This window comes from Mesoplodon densirostris, chromosome 9 (assembly GCF_025265405.1).
Source record: "Mesoplodon densirostris isolate mMesDen1 chromosome 9, mMesDen1 primary haplotype, whole genome shotgun sequence".
Taxonomy (NCBI): domain Eukaryota; kingdom Metazoa; phylum Chordata; class Mammalia; order Artiodactyla; family Ziphiidae; genus Mesoplodon; species Mesoplodon densirostris.
In genome coordinates, this window is record NC_082669.1 from 14,030,153 (window position 1) to 14,051,991 (window position 21,839).

The window sequence follows — 21,839 nt, forward strand, 5'->3', positions numbered from 1 at the left end:
CCCTGATAAAAATATCTACAGGGTGAAGTTCAAAGACACCCTCTTATATTCAAGACTCTCGGTAATGTAAACACGGCCACTTTTTTTTTTTTTTTTTTTTGCGGTACTCGGGCCTCTCACTGTTGTGGCCTCTCCCGTTGCGGAGCACAGGCTCTGGACGCGCAGGCTCAGCGGCCACGGCTCACGGGCCCAGCCGCTCTGCGGCATGTGGGATCTTCCCGGACCGGGGCACAAACCCGTGTCCCCTGCATCAGCAGGCGGACTCTCAACCACTGCGCCACCAGGGAAGCCCAACACAGCCACTTTTTAACCAGCAGGTCCTCACAGTTCCATTCCATCAAAGCTGGTGTAGTTACCCCTGAAAGACAACTTTTACTTTCCTGCCCCAGTGTCCATGTTTTGGCAGCTGCCACTTGAAATACCTTCTTTTATCCACTAATAAATGTTATCAAGCTTTCTCCCAGACACTGTGCTAAGAATCTTCCATTGTATTTAATTTTCACAGCAACCCTATGAGGTAGAGACTACTGCCCAAACAGTAAGCATCTCTCACAAGCAGCTCAAAAATCTCTTAACTTCTGGGCTTCCCTGGTGGCGCAGTGGTTGGGAGTCCGCCTGCCGATGCAGCGGACGCGGGTTCGTGCCCCGGTCCGGGAGGATCCCACGTGCCGTGGAGCGGCTGGGCCCGTGGGCCATGGCTGCTGGGCCTGCGCGTCCAGAGCCTGTGCTCCACAACGGGAGAGGCCGCAGCAGTGAGAGGCCCGCGTACCGCAAAAAAAAAAAAAAAAAAAAAAAAAAACTCTTAACTTCTGAATAAGAGTTTGCCTGACCCCTCACCCTTCTTTCTTAAGTGTTTTCTCCAGTTCTTATATGGAATTCTTTATTTTTTTTAAAAAAAATTTGTCTGTAAACCCCTTGATTGTTGACTGCTCTATTATTTCCTTTCTATTATCATGTCTTATTACTATCATTGTCACTTTACTTTCATAGGTTTATGTTTTGCTACCCCTAAATAAATTGTAAGTTCCTTAAGGGCAAGAAATTAGGACATTTCTTTGAACCCCTCACAGTTCCCGGTAGCATACTTTTTAAGGATTTGTTACATAATTTATGTTGGTGGGATGGTATTAGATCCTCATATAGATCAGCACTGTCCTCATCAAAGTAAAAGTGTGAATGTTCTCTGGTCTCACTTCCTATACACCTAAACCTAGCTGTTCCATCCCTTAGAGGCAGCAAGACATATCTCTGAGAATGAGCAAAGAACTCAGGGGAGGAAATGTTTGCAAGCCGGTCCTCGCGCAGCATGAGAAACTGCACTATAAGAAAGTGGAACTGTAACACAATGTCCCAGAATACAGATTTCTCATCAGTTGTTCTCAGCCTGAGTAGATGATTCTGTACCAGCTCAGGGGTGAAGTCTTAGATGAGAGAGGCCTCTAAGAAGTCAGGCCCCAGCGAGCCATCTCGGTGCCTCTGGGAAGCCCTCTAGTCGTGAGCATCTGGGTTGCAAAACCCTTGTCCTCCAAAGGGCCAGGCTGCTGGCCTCAGTATGCCCTCTGACTCACCTCATCCCGGAATGGCCATCCGTCTGTATGAACATCACCTCAGTGATAATCATATCACCCTAAGCAGGAAGGTTTGGATGGCAGCCCAAGCGCCTTAGAAAAAAGGGTGACTTTACATTATTTATTCATTCCACAATCCTCATTAACAAAGTAACCCCTATCTGTTCCCAGTGAACAACTTCTAATTCGCATTTCTTCTTTATAGGATCATACCCATCTAAAACCAGATGACTAGGACCTACTGATTAAATTCTATTTTTTATTTCAGTCCTGAGCATGACTAGGTTTGTTCCCAAATTAAAACCTGGCTGCCTAGGTCTTACCAGTAAGCAGACAAGCAAACAACAACAAAAAAAGGTTTTGCATAAACTCTAAGTACTCTGATATCCGAACATCCACGCATCTATTAACTAAAATGGAAAGACGGATGTCAGCTTTTTACTCTTTGCACCAACACATTTAAAGATCATTAACTTGTAAAACACAAGTCCACAGAGACACACCATCATTCTTATTTATTCTCAAGAAGAAGAGCAGTGCAACCTATCAAAAAAATCTGAGGGCTCACCGTGTATTTTTTTTTTTTTTTTAATTCTAGACCATCTTTCGTATTTGAATGGAGCTCATAAATCACAAGCTTTCCCCACTGGGAATCATTCTTCAGGAGGGTTTTATTATTATGTTCAAAGACTCTCCAGGCAGTGGCAGAAGGTGGATGTGCGGATGCCTTCTTAGCTTCAACTCTTCGGTTGTCTTAAAGCTCGTTGGTTGGTGATCAGTAGCTGTTTCCTCTGGGCTTAGGTCCTGCAGACCCTTGTTATTCACGAGACGGTACAGGGAGATCGCAGCTGCAAAAAGAGCCCAGACTTTGTGTACATGGTCCCCCTCTACCAGTGGAAAATGCCCATCATTCCTCCCATGGGGTTCCAACAAATCCTGAGCCTGCAGTTCACTTTTGCAAAAGACACATTTTCTTTACGATCTATTCAGGGCCTCATGTTGGATTACATTCTCTGTGATTTTATTTTTCTTCTTTTCTCCAACAATCAACCACGTAAGAAAAGCTGATTCCACATAGACATCTATTGTAAAAGCATGTAGTTAAGTGAACGCAGTACTGTTATTTATCACCATTTTCCAGCTATGTTGAACGAGTGCTATGAGGGAATATTTCTCCCACTTGGACTGGGATACATAGCATTTCTTTTTGTGCCCCAGCTTTCATCAAGGACTCGGGGAGTACCTCTAACCAGCTCCTTCCTGCCAGACCAAATCCCGGTGAAAGCTCTCTTTGTTCACTTGACCACCAATAATTTTGAAATTTAAGCTGGATTTTTTTCCCAAACAAACCACTGCCAGTCTTTGGTTAGAAGTATTTCTAAAGATTAATCAGTCAGCCTCCTCTGGGTGAAGATCACTAGGCATTCCTAACATGTATACTGTGCCAAAGCAAATTAATTAATAGTGGGGCCTGCTACTGGCATATTCATTTTCCAGTCTGATCTCTTCCAGATCTTATTTCTCTAAGCCAGGCAATGGTTTGCTCCACAGACATGCCCAGATGTTGGACACCTGATGAACCCATCTGCTTTCTCAAGGGTGAGGTGCCCGAAACCTTCTGTTCAGAGACTGTTCATAATATAGATATATATTTATGGATTCGTCATAGAGGAGAGTCTTCCAGTAAGCAAGGGTACATAGTTTATAAGGTGTTCTGGCAGAGAACAGTTGAAATAACATGAGATAGAAGAATATTTCCACTTAGAAGTCTTCATTCAAATGTTTTTCAGACTTGCTAGATGAACAGCAAGATGAAAAATAGCTTACTTTCTATAGGCATTTGACAAAATTCAAATACAATAAAACCCCTATTGTATTGGTTGCCAAGTGTCTTAGTCCGTTCAGGCTTCTGTAACAGCCACCAGATTGGTGGCTTGTAAACACCAGTGTACGGAAGTTTATTTCTCACAGTTTTGGAGGCTGGGAAGTCCAAGATCAGGGCGCTGACAGATTCAATGCCAGGTGAGGGCCAGCTTCATAGACGGCCCATCGTCTCACTGTGCCCTCACCCCTCATGTGGTGGAAGGGACAAGGGATATCAGTGGGGTTCCTTTCATAAGGGCACTAATCCCATTCATGAGGACTCCACTTTCATGACCTAATCCCCTCCCAGGGCCCCACCTCCAAATAACCTTCACTCTGAGGCTTAGGTTTCAACATATGAATTTGGAGAGGACACAGACATCCAGTTGGTAGCATCGAGTTAGCCACTGATAGTGATGCTCCCTGGGGCTAAGTGGCTAAGAGAAGGCCAACAGGCATGGCTTTCAGCTCCAATCCATGTACATGCTCACAAGCTTTAAAGTAGGCCTCCCAATAGCTAAGTTCATATCCTACCTGAGTCTATACACAAGTCTATATATCTTTCATTCTTGAGAGACTAAAACAAGCTATTACCCAAACATGTTTTCCAGATAAACAACTCGAATATATCAGGCCCACCCGACTGCCACTGCCAAGGGCTTAGTAGAGGTTCTAGATTAGCCCTGTGCAGAAGAACTTTCTGCAGTGATGGCGATGTTCTATTCTGCACTAAACAGTACTGTAGCCACTAGCCATGTGTGGTTATGGAGCACCGGAAACGAGGCTAGTGTGGCTGAGGAACTAGATTTTTAATTGTCTTTCATTTCAGTTGACCTGAATAGCCGCGTGTGGCTAGTAACTCCCGTGTTGGACTGGACCGCTCTGGAGCATTGCGGTGGCCTTGAAGTGCCCTCCCTGCCTCCAGGCTTCTTCCCACCCTTGTTCCCTTCCGTCACCCTTCACACCGCCACCAGTGGTACTCTTCCTAAAACAACAAGTCTGATGATACTGCTTCCTGCCTAATCCGTTAGTGACTTCTTATTTGGCCTTCACATGAATTCCAAGCCCCCTGCCACAGCCAGTAAGGCTTTTCATGATCTCTCCCTGTCACCTGCCTCCCAGGCCTCACTGTTTATGCTCATGGCACCCCTGGACCCACAATGCAGACCCACAGATATGTGCCTCTGTGAGTCACATGCCCTGTGACTGCGATGCCGTCCCCATCCTTGCCCACCTGCGAAGGTCCTATTCAGCATTTAAATGCAGATGCGGGAGCATTTCCTCCTCCTCCACTCTCCGCTCCCACCTCCTTTCTCCTGCCTACTCGACATTAGTTCTTTAACTTATCTCTATTTATTTCCACCCCAAACCTTTTCTTTATCTCTCCCTGATTTTTTTAACTTTCCTCCCATTTTTAAGGTTTAATTAGAGATAGTAAATGTTACCCTTTTTAGTCTAGAGTCTGTGAGTTTTGACACACGTGTTTGGTTTTGTAACTAGTACCACAAGGAGGTCAGGCCCTCTGCTCACCCTCAGCCCAGGCAACCATGGATTTGTTCTCTGTTCTGTAGTTTTGCCTTTTCCCATATAAGTAGAATCACACAGTATGTAGCCACTTAGCATAATGTATTTCAGATTCATCCAGGTTACTTCACGTGTCAATATCGGTTCCTTTTAAATTGCTGAATAGTATTCCATTGTGTGAATGTAGCAGAGTCTGCTTATCCATTCCCAGTTGAAGGATATTCTGGTTGTTTCCTGTTTTGGGTGATTATGAATAAAGCAGCTATGAACCTCTTCATATAGGTTTTCGTGTGAAAATACATTTTCATTTCACATGGGTAAATATCTAGGGGTAGAATTGTTGGTTCATGTGGCACCACTTTCCAGCATGGCTGTTCCATTTGGTATTTCCCTGGATAAGGGCTCTGGATGGTCCATATCCTCACCAGTACTTATTTTCAGGCTTTGTTGTTGTTTTTTAAATTTTAGCCATTCCAATAGGTATGTAGTCGTTTCAAGTTACATTTCTTCCCTAAAGACTAATGATATTGAGGATCTTTTCATGTGCTCTTTTGCCATCCTTATATCTGCTTTTTCACTTTTGGTCTCTTCCCTCTAGAATGTAATTGGTATTTAACTGTGGACAAAGAAACACATTTTGAGGTTCCTCAGCCTTTGTGTTTACACTTCTCATTCGTTTATCATGGTAGAGTAATAAAAATCATTTTATGATGATGATCTCAAGTGAAGTTATTATGAACACATATGTCTGCTTAGTAAAAATGAAAACACATATAGTAACTATGCTTTAAAGTACAAGGGGTTAGAGAAAATACATGTAACCAGAAATTCGTATGACATTAAAATGTGTAATATTTGGGTAAGAAAGATAAGGATAGGGCTTCCCTGGTGGCACGGTGGTTGAGAGTCTGCCTGCCCACGCAGGGGACACGGGTTTGTGCCCCGGTCCAGGAAGATCCCACGTGCTGCGGAGCAACTGGGCCCGTGAGCCATGGCCGCTAAGCCTGCGCATCCGGAGGCTGTGCTCCTCAACGGGAGAAGCCACAACAGTGAGAGGCCCACGTACTGCAAAAGAAAAAAAAAGAAAGATAAGGATAAGAAAGAAAAACTATATGCAGTGATGGTCTCACTTTTCAAATAAGGAAACTCTGACGTGATTTATTTGGCCACTCAGAGGTCACACTTCAAGTTGTTTTCAAAATTAATATGTGACCAAGATCTTCTAGCTCCTGAACACTTTGCTTGAGGGCCTATTCATATTTAGTTTTATTCAGTCAAGCAAAATTACATTATTTCAAGTTAAAACATGATATATACCCTGTTCATGGAACTTTGGCTTCTGTGGGAAACTGAGCAGCCAATAAATATTCATGTAATCTTCTGGATAACATATTGAAAAGGACAGCTGGCTCAGGAGGGATCATTTGCCTGGCTTAGTATCTGATTCTGTTTACATTAAGAAAATATTGCAAGAAGTTATTATCTACCCAAGGGCTTAGGGGAATACAATGAAAAAGCTGATATTGCACCTGATGGCTTTTGACATTTACCTATTGTAACAAGGAAACTGTGTGAAGATAGCCAAGTGACTTTTTACAAACACAATTCAGAAGCTATAAAAGGGAAAAAGGAGATGGCAGAGACAGAATACACTGCATCCGTAAAAATGAGAAACATGACTTGTCAGAAACACCTGCTTGTAACCATCAACCATTTCTACTGGGCCTGCTGAGAAATTACGGAAAGCCAAGTACATTGATGGGTGTGAAGTCTCAAAGGCAGTCGAGAGATATAGAGGAAAGAAAGTGTGGTTTCATTGAACATTTTCTACCCAATACCTGGGCTTGATGAAATGTAATTTTATGACATTTTGTAACTCTTGGAAGAAATCAGTTGTTCTGCAAGAGGGAGGAGATATGGGGATATATGTATATGTATAGGTGATACACTTTGTTATACAGCAGAAACTAACACACCATTGTAAAGCAATTATACTCCAATAAAGATGTTAAAAAAAAAGAAATCAGTTGTCTTTTATATTTTATCTGTCAGGGCTACAGGAGATAACAGGACTTTTAAAGTTTGGGTACATAAATTATTGACAATATTTTTTTTCCAAACAGATTCCAAATCTCTAACTGGTATACCAAAATATTGATTGCAACAACTGACTTGAATTTACAAAAGATATTTTCAATTTCTAATTAGTGATCTCATTAACCATGTGTTATCTCTTCCCATTTCTTAGAAGCCAATAAAATGGTAGTAAATGAAGAAGAAAGGAATGAGCATGAGTGGGGAAGCTATTTTAAAGACAAAAAAGTGGCAACTCATTTTGTAGGGCAAAGGAAGCCAAAAAGAGAAATGGATAGCCCAGATCTGCTCTTTTTTTTTTTTTTAGAAACTCACAGCAGCTCAGAACTTTAAAAACTTGGGAGAGAATGGAATACAACAACCATGACCACCAGACATGAAATTTGTATTTTTAAAACAGAAAAACAAGCAAACAATAATGAAAGAGTACTAGAAGAAATGGAACCAAAAGAAAGCTTCAAAGATTGCTCACTGATATACTGTCAAGTACAAATTGGCATTTTCCGTTGGCACTTGCCATCTACCTCTACAAGGATTAAATCATGCGCTGCTACAGCTGCTGACTTTCAACACCCCCTGAAAGTTGTTCAGGTGGGGAGCAGAAATGAGGCGCTCTGTGCTCTGGGAAAAACAGGCAGAACAGGTCTTCAGATAGCTAGATATTTTCAGGAAAATATATTATGAGCCCAATTCTTGCGTCTCCTCATACCTAGAGAAGCACTAAAATCCTTCACGGTGACGTCTGCTCCTCGTGACTGGCAGTAACCCGCACGAGACTAGCAGAAACCTTCTGTAAAAAATACGTGTTTGATTGCATGTATTCCCCCTTCACCAAAATCACATATATACTGACCTTCCCCCCTGCCTCTTTGGAGCAGTTTCTCAGAGCTATCTGAAATGCTGTCTCCCGGGCTATCGTCCTCATTTTTCCCCAAATAAAACTTGCAACTCTCACATTGTGCATTTCTTTTAAGTCAACAATACATAGAGAGATAGAAGATATTACCATCATAAAATAAACATAGAATGCTATAAAAAATATGATTAAAGAAAGAATTCTTAGAAATTGAAAATATCTTGACTAAAATTTAAAATTCAACAGAAGGATTGAAAGGTAGGGTAAAGGAAATCTCACATGAAGTAGGACAAAAAGAAACAAAGTTTGAGAGAGGTGATAAGAAAATTAACAGATCAATCCAGGAAGCCAATATCTAACTAATAAGAGTTTCAGAAAGAGACGGCAAAGATATAGTATAATAAAAGTTCCCCAGGGCTTCCCTGGTGGCGCAGTGGTTGAGAGTCCGCCTGCCGATGCAGAGGACGCGGGTTCGTGCCCCGATCTGGGAAGATCCCACATGCCGCGGAGCGGCTGGGTCCGTGCGCCATGGCCGCGGAGCCTGTGCTCCGCAACGGGAGAGGCCACAGCAGTGAGAAGCCCGTGTAACGCAAAAAAAATAAAAAAATAAAATAAAATAAAAAATAAAAAAATAAAAAAATAAAAGTTCCCCAAACCAAAACTAAAGGAAATGTCTCCATACTGAAAAGAACCACACCGAAATCTATCACTGCAAAACTTTAGAACACAAAAAAGTACAGGGACAATCTTAAACATTTCTGAAAGGAAACGGAAAAATAAATATATACAAGGAAAAAGAATCCTGAGGAGTTCAGACCTCTCAGTAGCAACACTGGATGCTAGAAGACAATAGAACAATGCCAGCACATTTCTGAGGAAAAATGATTTTTTCAATCTCGAACTTCATACAATCTAGAATTCTAAGCTAGAATTCTATCAAATTAAGAAGGAAAAATGATTTTTTAAACATTAAATACTGAACAATCACTTTCTCCCATGCATGGTTTCTTAGGAAGATACTGTAGGATGTGCTTTAGAAAAATGAAAGAGTGAATCAAAAAAAGGCTCAGGGTTTACAGACTGTGCATTCCACCTTGGAGAACAATAGGAATTCCCCGGAATAACACTAAGAGCGGACTTGAGGGCAGCCGACCCACCTCTGGGAGGGAGGTCTTCAGAAGGCTCAATTACATAGATGACTTGAGCAGCTTTGGGGGATAAAATTAAGAATATAGAGATAGCATATTGTAGAAGCGGGAGTGGGGGGAGGGGGGCAGGGGAATGATACAATCAGACACAGTGATTCAGGCTGGAAGGAAGGAAAGAAATGAATCACAAAACACTACAGTGAATGATATTTCCATGGTAAAACTGTAAACAATGATAACTGGTTTAACTAAAAATAGTGATAAAACTATTGGGATAAGGAGAGGAGGTGGGGTGCAGGGTGAGAGTGCTAAATCCTCTATCATAATAGGAAGTTAGTGTTTATTGACCCAAGGTGACAAATTGAGAAATAGCCATATATTATAATTTGAAATGTGAAGAAGAAAGTAGAAAGGATGAGGAGGATTAGGGCAGGAGACTAAGGATTTTCATTATAAGCATTTAGGTTGTCTTTTATTTTTTTAATTTGTGTGTATATTCCCTCAATTAAATTGTTTTAATTATGAGATTTCCAATCATTAGAAGATAGTACTATTATTCTGTTTACTTTGCCCCTTTTTACATCATGACATGAATTTTGAAATTTTTATACAATTCTCATTTTGTACAAAAATCCAGTATTTTCTAGCAATAATATGATAAGCCCTCTGTAATAAATTATAAGTAAAAAGAACTTCTTAGTCAGGAACTAAATTTGTCATTATAAAATTGAGCAACTAACCCTTTGAAAGTTAGATTTGCATGTTTGGAATGGATGTATAGTACCACATCTCAACCCTGTGACTGTGTTTAAAAAGGAGCAAAACCGCTTATTTTTCTGTTGTGCAGAGAAGAAAGCTTCATCATATTTTAATATCAGTAACTCTCTAAATTGTTTTTCCATTGTTACTGCGTCATCTTGCTGTTTGGTTGTTTGTAAGCAAAACTTACTAAAAGCCATACAGTTTTACTCACTAAAATTATTCAGGTTGAGTGACACAGAATTTCACCTTCTACTCCATGACTGGAAAATCATGGGTTGCTGATTTAACTAAGTGATGGAAATATATATCCTTTTCAGGGTCTTTGGAGGGAAATGCAAAAAATGTTGACTAGAGTTGATATTTGCCTTAGAGGGACAAATTTTCTATAGCAACTTTCAGACCAAAACAGAATGTCCCAGCTACCTAGAAATTAGCAAGGTAAAAGGTAACTTCTTAGGCTATACAATAAAATGAGATGTATCTCTACAGAAGATAAAGGCTTAAATATCTAGAAATGGAACTGCTTTTCCATTCTCTTCCTCTCCAGCTCGACATACCCACATGCCTACCCTTCTGGCACCTATAGATTTGAGGAGCATGACTATTCTGAAGTTTCATTAGTTCCTACTACTCTCATGTCTAGACATTTTGTCAGATTACGAGGGAAGTAAAGCATATACAAAGAATACACAAACTCCTTGAAATGTGATAGCATACATTAAAATCTATTTAAAGAAAGATAAAGAAGGATATTTGCTTTGTAGATGCTCAGTAATGATCTACTTATGAGAATATTTTCACAACGGAATAAGAGAATTAAGGTAATTTTTAGGCCTCTTGAATCAACATGTGAAGAATCAAGAATCTTTAAGAATAGAAATAGCAGAAATTATTTGGACTACCTTACTTCTAGTCATGTGCATGGGAATGAGAAATGCAGCCACGCCTGGAGAAAGAAATTGTTTTTGCTCCTTCCCCCACGACCCTTTGTGATAATTTTTCTTGGTAACTCTACCCTATTCTCCTTTACATCTTCCATTGCAGACAGTAAAAGCAATGGAGTGATATGAAGAGGAAATATATTATGGATATAGCCACATAGGATCAATTATATAACTTTCAGGGCCCAGTGGAAAATGAAAATGTGACGTCCTTATTCAAAAATTGTTAAGAAGATCAGGATGGTGACAGTGCACTATTAAACCCAACACAAGACCCTTTTGAGTGCAGAGACCTGTGTGGTTGCACAGGTCACACACACATGAAACTGGCCCTGTGTCTACAAGTCCACCAAATCTTTCCAAACAAAGAAACCATGCCAGGCCAACCTCGTGTTCCAGGATAGGATAGTCAAGTAGTAGCTAATTACGGTTCCTAATGCAATGAGATTTCTTTCGATTACCAATTCACTTTCAGCAAAATAGTAGCATACAAAGTAAGATATGGCTGATGAGTGTCTCTTTCTCTCCAACTGTGTGGTTAATAACTTTTTAGATGGTGCTTTCTGCCCTTAGAAACATGAGTTCGACTGGCCTCCCAAATTGCCAGTGGTGAGGCTCTCTTTCCATTCTCCTATCTGACCATCTGCTTGTTACCAACTGCAGGAACTAAACTGTTCAACCACAAGAGAATGACTCATGGGTGCTGGAGGGGGGAAAGTGCACTTTTGGAATCTGCAGTCCTTAAAACACCAGCTGCTCGGTTTGGGATTACAACTCATTTGGCTATGAAATTCTGGGAAGACGTTTTCGTTTTTGGAAATCTGAATTTTACAGACTTCTAGAGGAAAACAAGGCATGCAGTGTGCTTTTTCTTAATTTTACCACAATTTTTTTAAAACACCAAATACATGTTTTTCCTACATCTTCACCCCCTGACGACCAAGAAAATCTCTTTCAAAGGACACTGTGTCACACTCCAGGAAGGGACACCATCTAGCTAAATGTCAACATAGAACACTCTCATTCGGGACTTCTAGGAATGAAAGAGATGGAAAATAAGCAAGATTAATACTAGACTCGCAGACTTCCCTGGTGGCGCAGTGGTTAAGAGTCTGCCTGCCAATGCAGCGGACACGGGTTCGAGCCCTGGTCCAGGAAGATCCCACATGCAGCGGAGCAACTAAGCCCTTGCACCACAACTACTGTGCCTGTGCTCTAGAACCCGCGAGCCACAACTACTGGGCCCGCGTACCTACAGCCCATGCTCCGCAACAAGAGAGGCCACCACGGTGAGAAGCCCGCACACCGCAACAAAGAGTAGCCCCTGCTCACCACAACTAGAGAAAGCCTGCGCTCAACAATGAAGACCCAACGCAGCCAAAAATAAATAAATAAACAAACAAACAAATCATTTGTTAAAAAAATACTAGACTCGGGTTTCTGAATGCAAAAAAAAATCAGTATTCATCATCATTTATTAGACAGAAACACCCTGTGACAATTACTCTTCTGTTTTTCTTATATATCTAGAGGAGCTGGGCAAAGGCCTCATATCTGGGATCTCAGATAGGGAAGCATATGATGGGTTGGAGCAATGCCATCTACGAAGCATGCATCCTCTCCATGCATCTCCCTCCATGGATTTGATAGCACCCCCTTTACCACCGTGAATTTTTCACTAAGGGAGCTGCGACTTAGCCTAGGGGCACTATGTTCTCTCTTCCCCAGAGTGACCTTCCTTTTTCTTACCACTCTCTGAGTCCACACCGGGATTCAATAGTTCACCCCACCTTTCTACTCTTATTGTATGTTACCTTTACCACAGATTCGCCATTTGTGTTTTAGTTTAAATATTTTGTATGATTATCCCTCATCTCCACAACTGGACTGGGAGTTTCTTGAGGGCAAACACCATGTATTTATTTTATAATTGTCTTCCCTACTGCACCTAGCATTGTGTCTGTTACTCAGAAGATGCTATGCAGCAATGTGTTGTTGATAGAATAATTGATTCTCCTGCCCCAACCCACAATTTTAAAACTAGGCAGTAAATAATCTTCACAGAGTATTTTAAGAAAACCAACTGGAATCATCCAATTAAAAATTTTTTTTTCTTTTCATGCCAGGTCATAGATTCTAAACCCAAACTAACTTCTCTTGCCTCTTTAAGCTAATGACCTGTTGTTTAACCTTCACAAATTAATGGAATTGGGAGCTAACGACAGTTTATGCTACTGATTGCCTTTGAAGTGTTTATTTTTGTCATGTTCACTTCAGAAACGTCTCGCTTGTAAGTTTGACGTGATTGATGCAGAATTCACTTTCCTCATCTAATGCTTTCCTCCATATACAACTCCACTTTGTGGGATCTGTTAACAAGGAGATATTTAAATGTAAATAAGAGTCACAGGCTCTTCCTGCTCTGAAATGAAATACATATAAGATAGCAAGGAAATATGGGGGGAAAGGTGGGAGGGAGATCCACTACTCCCTTCCACCAGGGTGGTGCAGCTAAAACTTTCATGAATACTCCATCACCAAAAACTTCAGGAGGAAAACACCAAAGGAGAAAACAAAAACCTCCCACCTTCTTTATGGGAACTGACCCAAGATAGAACACAAGAGCTCATTGATTGACCAATGGCTGAAGGAGCCTGGATAGACCATAAATGGTCCCAGAAGAGAAACCAACAGCCAAAAGGGAGGATCGTTGCTTCCTGTAGTGGTTGTGGCTAAAGACCCAAAGAATCCAGGCCTTTAGAACCAATTTAGAGAGCATCTGGTCCAACTGATTATGTCTGAATATTCCTACTAAAACAAGTGTTCTGTGTTGGGCAGTGCCAAAAGAATCAACTTATCTACAGGAAAATATACAACATATTGCAGTGTAAGTGCACAGTAGTGTTTTACCCAAAAATGAATAAAGAAGGAAAAAAGATGGGTTTCTATATCCAGAACTTATGTGATTTGCAATTAAAGGGAAATTTCTAACTGGTAATACATTGTCTCCTTCCCAAATGTCAGTATGTCCAAAGCTGCATGACACTGCAACTTTTCCCAAATATCTGCGTATCCTAAGCACACTGTGTCAAGAAGCCTGATCCAGAGACTTGATTTATGTTGCTGCCCGACAGACGATGTCTGGAAGGCATGCTGTCTACATGGACTATGCTCCGGCATTACCTTAGTCATCAATTCTAAGAGCATTAATGAGTACCATTCATCCCAATAATAGAAACCAAGGTCAGGGCCTCCTCCATGCTCTGTAATTCCATTAGCAATGCACAGAAAGCACTTAGGTCATAAGCTCTGTAGACCTCAGGACTGAGCAAACGGAGCTGCGTCTTGTTTTCGGAGAGAAACTTCTCTGAGCACACCCCTTGTCAATGATTTGTTGTACAGCAGCATTTGATGTACTTACACATGTAAGGGAAATGCTGGTAAAGGAAGGTGAGGCTGTCTTCAGCGGCCAAGAGTTTCAAATACTGTTTTTATTAACATAAATGCCAATAGAAAACAATTTGAACAAAACCATTTCAAGCACTTCAATGACTGGATGTACATTTCTACATTGTGTACTCATTCAGATATTATGTAAGCCACTCCATCATTCCATGGGTCTGCCATAGAATTTATTTTAGTTTTCATTCTTTTATCTTGGTTTTTATTGATTTATTTTAGTTTTTATGCTACCTACCCTAATAAAGTGAAAATGGCCTTGAAACTAAGCATTATCACTATATGCAAATAATTCTATTTAGAATGAAACTTTCATCTTGAAATCGCAAGCAGCATGCTTCCTGAGCTAAGTCTCATCAGTCAGTCCTTCACTGCTCATAATTCAAATTGCTTTCAACCTGCCACATATTAAAAAGAGAAGGAAGTAACCCCGAGATTTGAAGCCACAGGTGTGGGTTTGAATCCTGGCTTTGACATTTTTTTTTCTCAACGGTTAAATAAACATGATTATTAAATTTTTACAGCTATTTCACATTGTAGCTGTAAGGAGTTAAAATAAGTTCCTAATACAGTCCCTGGATACTAATAAATAATAGCTTAGTGTGTGTGTGTCTGTGTGTGTACGAAATCTTGTTTTGAAACGTTTGAAGTTTCATGCCCAGTAAATTATAAATGATACACAGTAATGGAGGGAAGCAGAGGCATGAATAATTCAAAACAGCAAATCATCCGTATATCATTTGCATGTGTTTTGAAATGTATTTTTTAATTTCATTTCAAATGTGAGTGTTTCTAATACCCAAAGAAATTACTTCAAAGGAACGACACTAAGATGTGAAGTCCTCGCTAAATGGCATCTGAGGCGCCGTCCAGTTTCCCTGTTCTCTCCTCTCTGCCCTCTTCTCCTCATGCTTTGCCTGTCAAAAGACAGCAGCCACCTTCCCTGGTGGCGCAGTGGTTGAGAGTCCGCCTGCCGATGCAGGGGACACGGGTTCGTGCCCCGGTCTGGGAAGATCCCACATGCCGCGGAGCGGCTGGGCCCGTGAGCCATGGCCGCTGAGCCTGCGCGTCCGGAGCCTGTGCTCCGCAACGGGAGAGGCCACAACGGTGAGAGGCCCGCGTACTGCAAAAAAAAAAAAAAAAAGACAGCTGCCACAAAGAAACCACTTTAAGCAAAGCTCCTGCCTTTCACTCTCCCCCGAATCAGGGCCACTGGCGAAGCATTTAGATTCCCTCCTTAGAGGCAGCCTGCACTCACCAAATGAAAGCACTGGGCGCTCAGGGAGCACTCGAGTGGAGGGAGGGGATGGTGAGGGCGGGAGAGGCACGGGGCTCTGCTTAAGAGCAAAGGCTGTGGAATCTGACAGTCTGGGATTCTAAACCCTGGCCAGCCTATGTGACCTTGGGCAAATTGCGGACTGTTTCATGCCTCAGTTTCCTCCACTGTAAACATGTAATGCTAATGCTATCAGGTATCTCATATGGTTTGTTGAAGATCAAATTGTATTTATTTTAATGTAGTTATAATATTGTGTGTGTGTGTATAAGGCTCAGTGTGGATAATGCATCATATACAGAAGAGATCTGTATTAGGCTGATTTCCCTTTGGATGATAAACTCTTACTTATAAGTTGGTGTTTTCCTACAGAGACCTGCAACACCTTTTTTGTGAAACCTGAGAAAAGCAAACAGGATTCTTGACCTCATCTAGTGTCTGTATTTTCCACAAAACGTATCTCTCTTTCCCAAATGAAGCTGTTTTAGCTGTTTTTACAGGTTTATCCCACGCAGACAGAATTCGAGCTGGTGCCTACGTACAAACACGCACACGTCAACAGTGATATCGGAAACACTTAAAAATAATCATAATAAAAAGAATGAAAGAAAAGTTAATCCTTAGCAATTCTTAATGCCAAGCACTGTTCTAGTCATTTTATGTATGATAACTCATTTACTTCTCAGAACCATCCTGTGAGGTCAACTATATTATTATCCCAATTTTACTGTTGAAATACAGAAACTCAGAGAGGTCATGTAGTTGTTCAAAGGTCGTCATAGGTAACAATATACGCATTATGACCCAGGAGATCGTATCATTTATTGACTGTTCCAGGACACTCTTGAACATGAAAGGGGGCAAAAACAGGAACAAAAGTTCACTCTAATTACAGGTGAAGGCCAAACAGCTTGCAACACCCATATCATGTTATGCAATTAGTAAATGAATGAGCTCTTATTACATTTCTACTTGAACAGTATATTGTCCTAAGACTGTCGGATGGTCATTAGTATGCTTTAAGTAAGGTGTTCTTAATTAAAGCCAACCATGCTTGTGGTAAATAAAACTGTGTTTGAGCTTGCAACATGATGAGTTTCACTTCAGAGATGCAGGCTCAGCCAATATTTTCATATGCTACCTGTAACCTTTCACAGCAGAAATATGATCAAGGTATTGGTTCATTAACTCTCTGATTGTCCTTCCGTACCATGGCCATTAGCTGATGTTTTGCCTTTCACTGTAACACATACACAAGACTGAGAGTTTAAGGGACAGACATCCCTGGAGCATGATGAACGTTGGAGTGCATCTTTGCCTTTTTATGCAGGTGAAGTCAGTCCCTGACTTCCACAGGGAGAGCAACAAGTCATTGACAGGCAATTTCCCCACTGGGGCTCCTGTCTTGAAGTAAAAAAGGAAAGGAAACAGCTTTCTATATGGTCAGCTTCTTGAGGGCACTTATAGGGACACTGTGCACTATTAATGTCCAACCCCAGGAATAGATAACCTGGTAGGAATAAAAACAATGACACTGAATACGAGTCAACCTGCTAGAAAATCTATATCCCCAAGAACCTGGCTCTCCCCACATATATGAATGAATAATGAAAAAGAAAATGAATTTTCATTGTTTTAAAGAGACATATAGGGCTTCCCTGGTGGCGCAGTGGTTGGGAGTCCGCCTGCTGATGCGGGGGACGCGGGTTCGTGCCCCAGTCCGGGAGGATCCCGCGTGCCGCGGAGAGGCTGGGCCCGTGAGCCATGGCCGCTGGGCCTGCGCGTCCTGAGCCTGTGCTCCGCAACGGGAGAGGCCACAACAGTGAGAGGCCCACGTACCGGAAAATAAATAAATAAATAAATAAAATAAAGAGACATATACCATATTTCATCAATTGTAACACACATTTTTCATATTTTAATATTTCAAAAATTAGTATGGTACGTCAAAGTGTCATTGTTTAATTGCCAGAGTAGGGTTTTTTTTCTATATTTCTTTCTTGTTGTCCATAAAAGAAAGGTATATCTTAGCATCGATGACATCTTAGATTTGATGAAATATATTATCTACCAGATATTAGCAAGATCTCAGCACCACTTGCATTGAATCAGAAAGAAGAGGTAATAGTTGAAAACTGCATCAACCTTTAAACTACAGTTCAGTAGATATGTAGGAAGTTGGTCATAACTTCCTCACCAGCTGGCTAATTCCCATATAAGTATTTGTCTCCCTTGTTTTCTCCTCTCAGTAAAACAGAAAAGGGTAGATATGAAGTTCCCAGCATTTATTATATTTTTCTGAACTGTATTGTTGTCCCTAGAGTATGAGCTCTTTGGACACAGCGTTCTAAGTCTGTGGTTCTCAATTTTTTGTATGTATTAGAATCTCTTGAGGAGCTTCTTGAAAATCCGTTGTCCTCCCCTCCTACATGAGCATTCTGATTTGCAAGGTCTAGGATAAGACCCAAAGAGCTGTATTTTTAATCCTAGGGTGATTATGATGGCCCATGTGTTTGGAATTAGCCCATCACTGCGAAGGACTTGAATTTAGAGACTCTGGTGTCAGGAGTATGCACAGAGCTGTATTTGATAGGGATGATTGTAATCTCAAGAGGCACATACACTGGACAAAAGGAAGAATTCTGATATTGCATTGTTTCCTATGCGCTGATTACTCAAAGGTAAAACATGTCCTGGTAATGCCCCTGATACCTGTTTCTGTTGGGGATGTTTTTGTAGCTGTGCCACATAAAATCGGACGCATCATTGATGGGAGTCCTGCAGATCGCTGTGCAAAACTAAAAGTGGGAGACCGGATCTTAGCCGTGAACGGCCAGTCTATCATCAACATGCCTCACGCTGACATCGTGAAGCTCATCAAGGATGCAGGTCTTAGCGTCACCCTTCGCATCATTCCTCAGGAGGGTGAGTGCCCGCACGGGGGCCGTGGAGCCCACCTGGCTTCGGTCAGGGTGTCAGAAAGTCACAAGTTGTTCTTTCCATGTTTGCAAAACTTAACACCCTGTTGCAACCCATATCCTGTTTACTCAGTACCCGTTTCATTCAAAGATCAAGCTATGTGGTGTTGTGGATAACTAGTGTGAATCCCAAGGCCCTGGCTTATCCAGTCACTCCCTTTGGTCCTGGGAGTGCTGTTTTTATGGTTCTATGAAGCCAGAACCCATTCAACAGAGATGATAAAGTTACACATCTGACAGAAAAAAAAAATATTCCTGTGAACAGTTAAGCTCTGGAGGATTCTTCCAAGTCAGATCGATGTTGAAAAGCTTGAGGAAGTTGTGGTATAAAGAGAGCTCCTTTAGGAAATGTTGCAGCTGATAAGAATTGTAAATGCCCACTTAGCCTTTTGAATTCCTCTGTACAAGGACTCCCCCCTGAGGCTTGAGGAGTAGTGAGCATCACAACTCACAGCCATGCCTTAAGGGGCTGCGGAATTCTCTGAGCACCGATGCACCATCGGTTCACCATTTCCAGACACAGTGGGTTCATTACTAGCTGATGGCTCATTAGTGACATTTGTGAATTCAGCCTCTGGAGCTCGCTGGTGAGTGGACCACAGTGCCCACGTGGAGAAGAATGGGCTCACTCACCTTTGTCCCCTCTGGTTTACTCGTCTCCTCCTTTCCTCTGGGGACTATCTAACAAGCAGGCATCAACAGCCACCTGACTTTAAATATAAAACAGTGATTCTCAGTGGAGGTGATTTTGGCCCCCCAAGGGGCATTTGGCAATGTCTGGAGACATTTTTGCTTGTCATGATCGGGCCGGGGGTGCTACTGGTGTCGAGTGGGTAGAGGACAAGGATGCTGCTCTGTAAACATCCTACAGAGCCTAGGACCACCCACCACAGCAGGAATTATCTGGCCCCAAGTGTCCGTAGTGCCAAGGTTGAGAAACCCTGATGATACAAGTGGAGAAGAAATTTTAAAATTTAGGGTGAGAGCAAAGGAAGGGGAGAGTGATTTATAAGGGAATGCTAATAGATCACTTCTTTTTTGTCACCCAGCCAAAAAAAAAAGACCATTTTTAACTTGTTATCTGCAGGCAACAGTATGTATAAAATATTCAACAGAAGTTAACTCTAAGCAAAATTGGTCACAAAAGACTTGCTTCTCCCTTTTCCCAGTATGAAATATGTCTGTCCTGCTCTTATTCCAACATGGAGAGATAACTTCAGTTGAAAATTTGATGCTAAACAAGAAAGACCAAGAAGCAGTTTTAACAGAGAACAACTTATGAACCTTCCTCTGTCCAATGTTCTTTTTTCTTTCCGGAGAACCATGGAGTCCAGAAGATTATTAGACAATAAGACAAACAAGGAACTGAAGAAAGGATTGTGAAAAGCACTTACTTTTCTGATAGTTAATTCCTTATCCAAACTTTGGGATACTGGTAGGACTTCTCATCACAACCAAAAAGTAGTGGCTAAAACACTTTTCTTGCAGCAAGTAATGCTGGAACAAATAGAATATATTTTAGAGATTACTCCTTTGAATGATTTTTCATCATTTTAATAAGTTTTTCATGGTAGTCATTTCTTCTGACAAAATGACAAGAGATTCTGTTCATAACCTTGTTCAACACCCTCATGATTAATGGAAGAATACTAATTCCGGGAGCGGACTTAGAACTTGCTAAGTCTAAGCTGCTATCTTAAAGCCTAACAGAAACTAGAGGAACCAAAGCCCTGAGTCATGTGACGAAGCAGAGGAACCAACTCTGGCCACCTGTTGCCCTTTATCAGATGCCAACCTGGGGCTTCCCTGGTGGCGCAGTGGTTGGGAGTCCGCCTGCTGATGCGGGGGACGCGGGTTCGTGCTTTGGTCCGGGAAGATCCCACATGCCGCGGAGCGGCTGGGCCCGTGAGCCATGGCCACTGAGCCTGTGCGTCCGGAGCCTGTGCTCCACAACGGGAGAGGCCACAGCAGTGAGAGGCACGCGTACCACAAAAGAAAAAAAAAAAAAAAAGCCAACCTGACTGCATTTGCCTCTTTGGTTTCCCACCGCAGAGCTCAACAGCCCAGCCTCGGCGCCCAGCTCAGAGAAGCACAGCCCCCTGGCCCAGCAGCACAGCCCCCTGGCCCAGCCCAGCCCGGCCACCCCCAACAGTCCTGTCGCCCAGCCAGCTCCTCCTCAGCCGCTTCAGCTGCAAGGACATGAAAACAGGTAAAGTCTCCTCTGGCTTTTCTGCTGCTGAGTAGTGAGGGACGTGGGGGGAGAGAGAGTTTGGGACAGGACAGGTCACAGGCAGGAGAGAGATTTGCATAATGTAGAAATCACCGTGTGCACCTTTGTGTGATTTTGAGATTGTATGTATGTTGTAAACGTAGTTTCATTAGCAAATACAGGTGTCTATCCTTCACAGTAAGAGAAGCTTTCCTGAGGAAATGATGCATCATTGCAGATGAGTAGGGTTTACCTAGCTGTAGAGCACATTAAAGAGGGTCCAGACGGAGTCATAGATACAATATACAGTATCATATACAAAGGCCCTTTGGCAGGAGGGAGTATGCAAGCACGAAGGAGGCAAATAAGGCCAGTGTAGTGGGGGCAGACGGGCAGGAGCATGGTTTGAGATGAAGCCAGTGAGACTGGCTGGTGGGGAACTGCCCTAAAGGGTCTCATAGGTTTGTTAAAGATTTTGATCTTTATCGTACGTGTTGTGAGAGGTCATTGGAGGGTTTTAAGCTGAGGACTGACATCCTTGGAGTAGCTTTTCAAGATCTCTCAGTTGGCCCCGTAGAGAGCACACTGGAGGCTGATCAGAATGAATGAAGTTAGAAGTTAGAAGTGGCCACCGTGGCCACCGAGCCATGCACGTGATGGCTCGGAGAATAACGGCGGTGTGGAGGTGGGAAACATTGAAGGATTTGTGAGCATGAATGTAAGTTAGTATTTTTACTGCATTTCACCTGCCCACGGTCTCATGAGATTCTTCCATTTCACATCACGAACTAATGTGATCAGGCCTTGTGAACTTGCAGAATAAAAGGCTGCCATAGGAAAACAACACTGTCTTCTTATTGAGACGTGTGTGTAACGGGGAGCCTGGGTTAGGTTGCGCCATTAAAGAAAGAGATGAAGACATGTTCCCATGTTGGTTTTGCCCTTTCGAAGGAGAAAAATAGAACAACCCACGGGAACATCTCTGAAAACAAAACCCTCACTGGTCCTTTCCGTGATTCTAACGTTTTCTGAACATCTGCTACCCATCTCCTGCCTCCCCTGTTGGTGAAGATGAAGTGAGACCCAGTTTTTGAGTCCCAGAACTTTCTAGATTTACCACTCACAATGTTGCAAAGCCAATACTTGCCCTGTGCCAGAAGT

The 21,839-nt window shown here is 42.0% G+C and overlaps 1 protein-coding gene across 1 annotated transcript in view; it reads left to right on the forward strand.

The window, feature by feature from the left end:
• The window catches only part of MAGI2 (membrane associated guanylate kinase, WW and PDZ domain containing 2), a 1,346,582-nt gene that overhangs the window by 1,221,259 nt on the left and 103,484 nt on the right, over positions 1-21,839 (forward strand). Inside the window, exons 17-18 of the mRNA XM_060107590.1 lie at positions 18,231-18,416; positions 20,522-20,678. Coding sequence (XP_059963573.1) covers positions 18,231-18,416; positions 20,522-20,678 — 343 coding nt within the window. The remainder of the gene's footprint in view (positions 1-18,230; positions 18,417-20,521; positions 20,679-21,839) is intronic.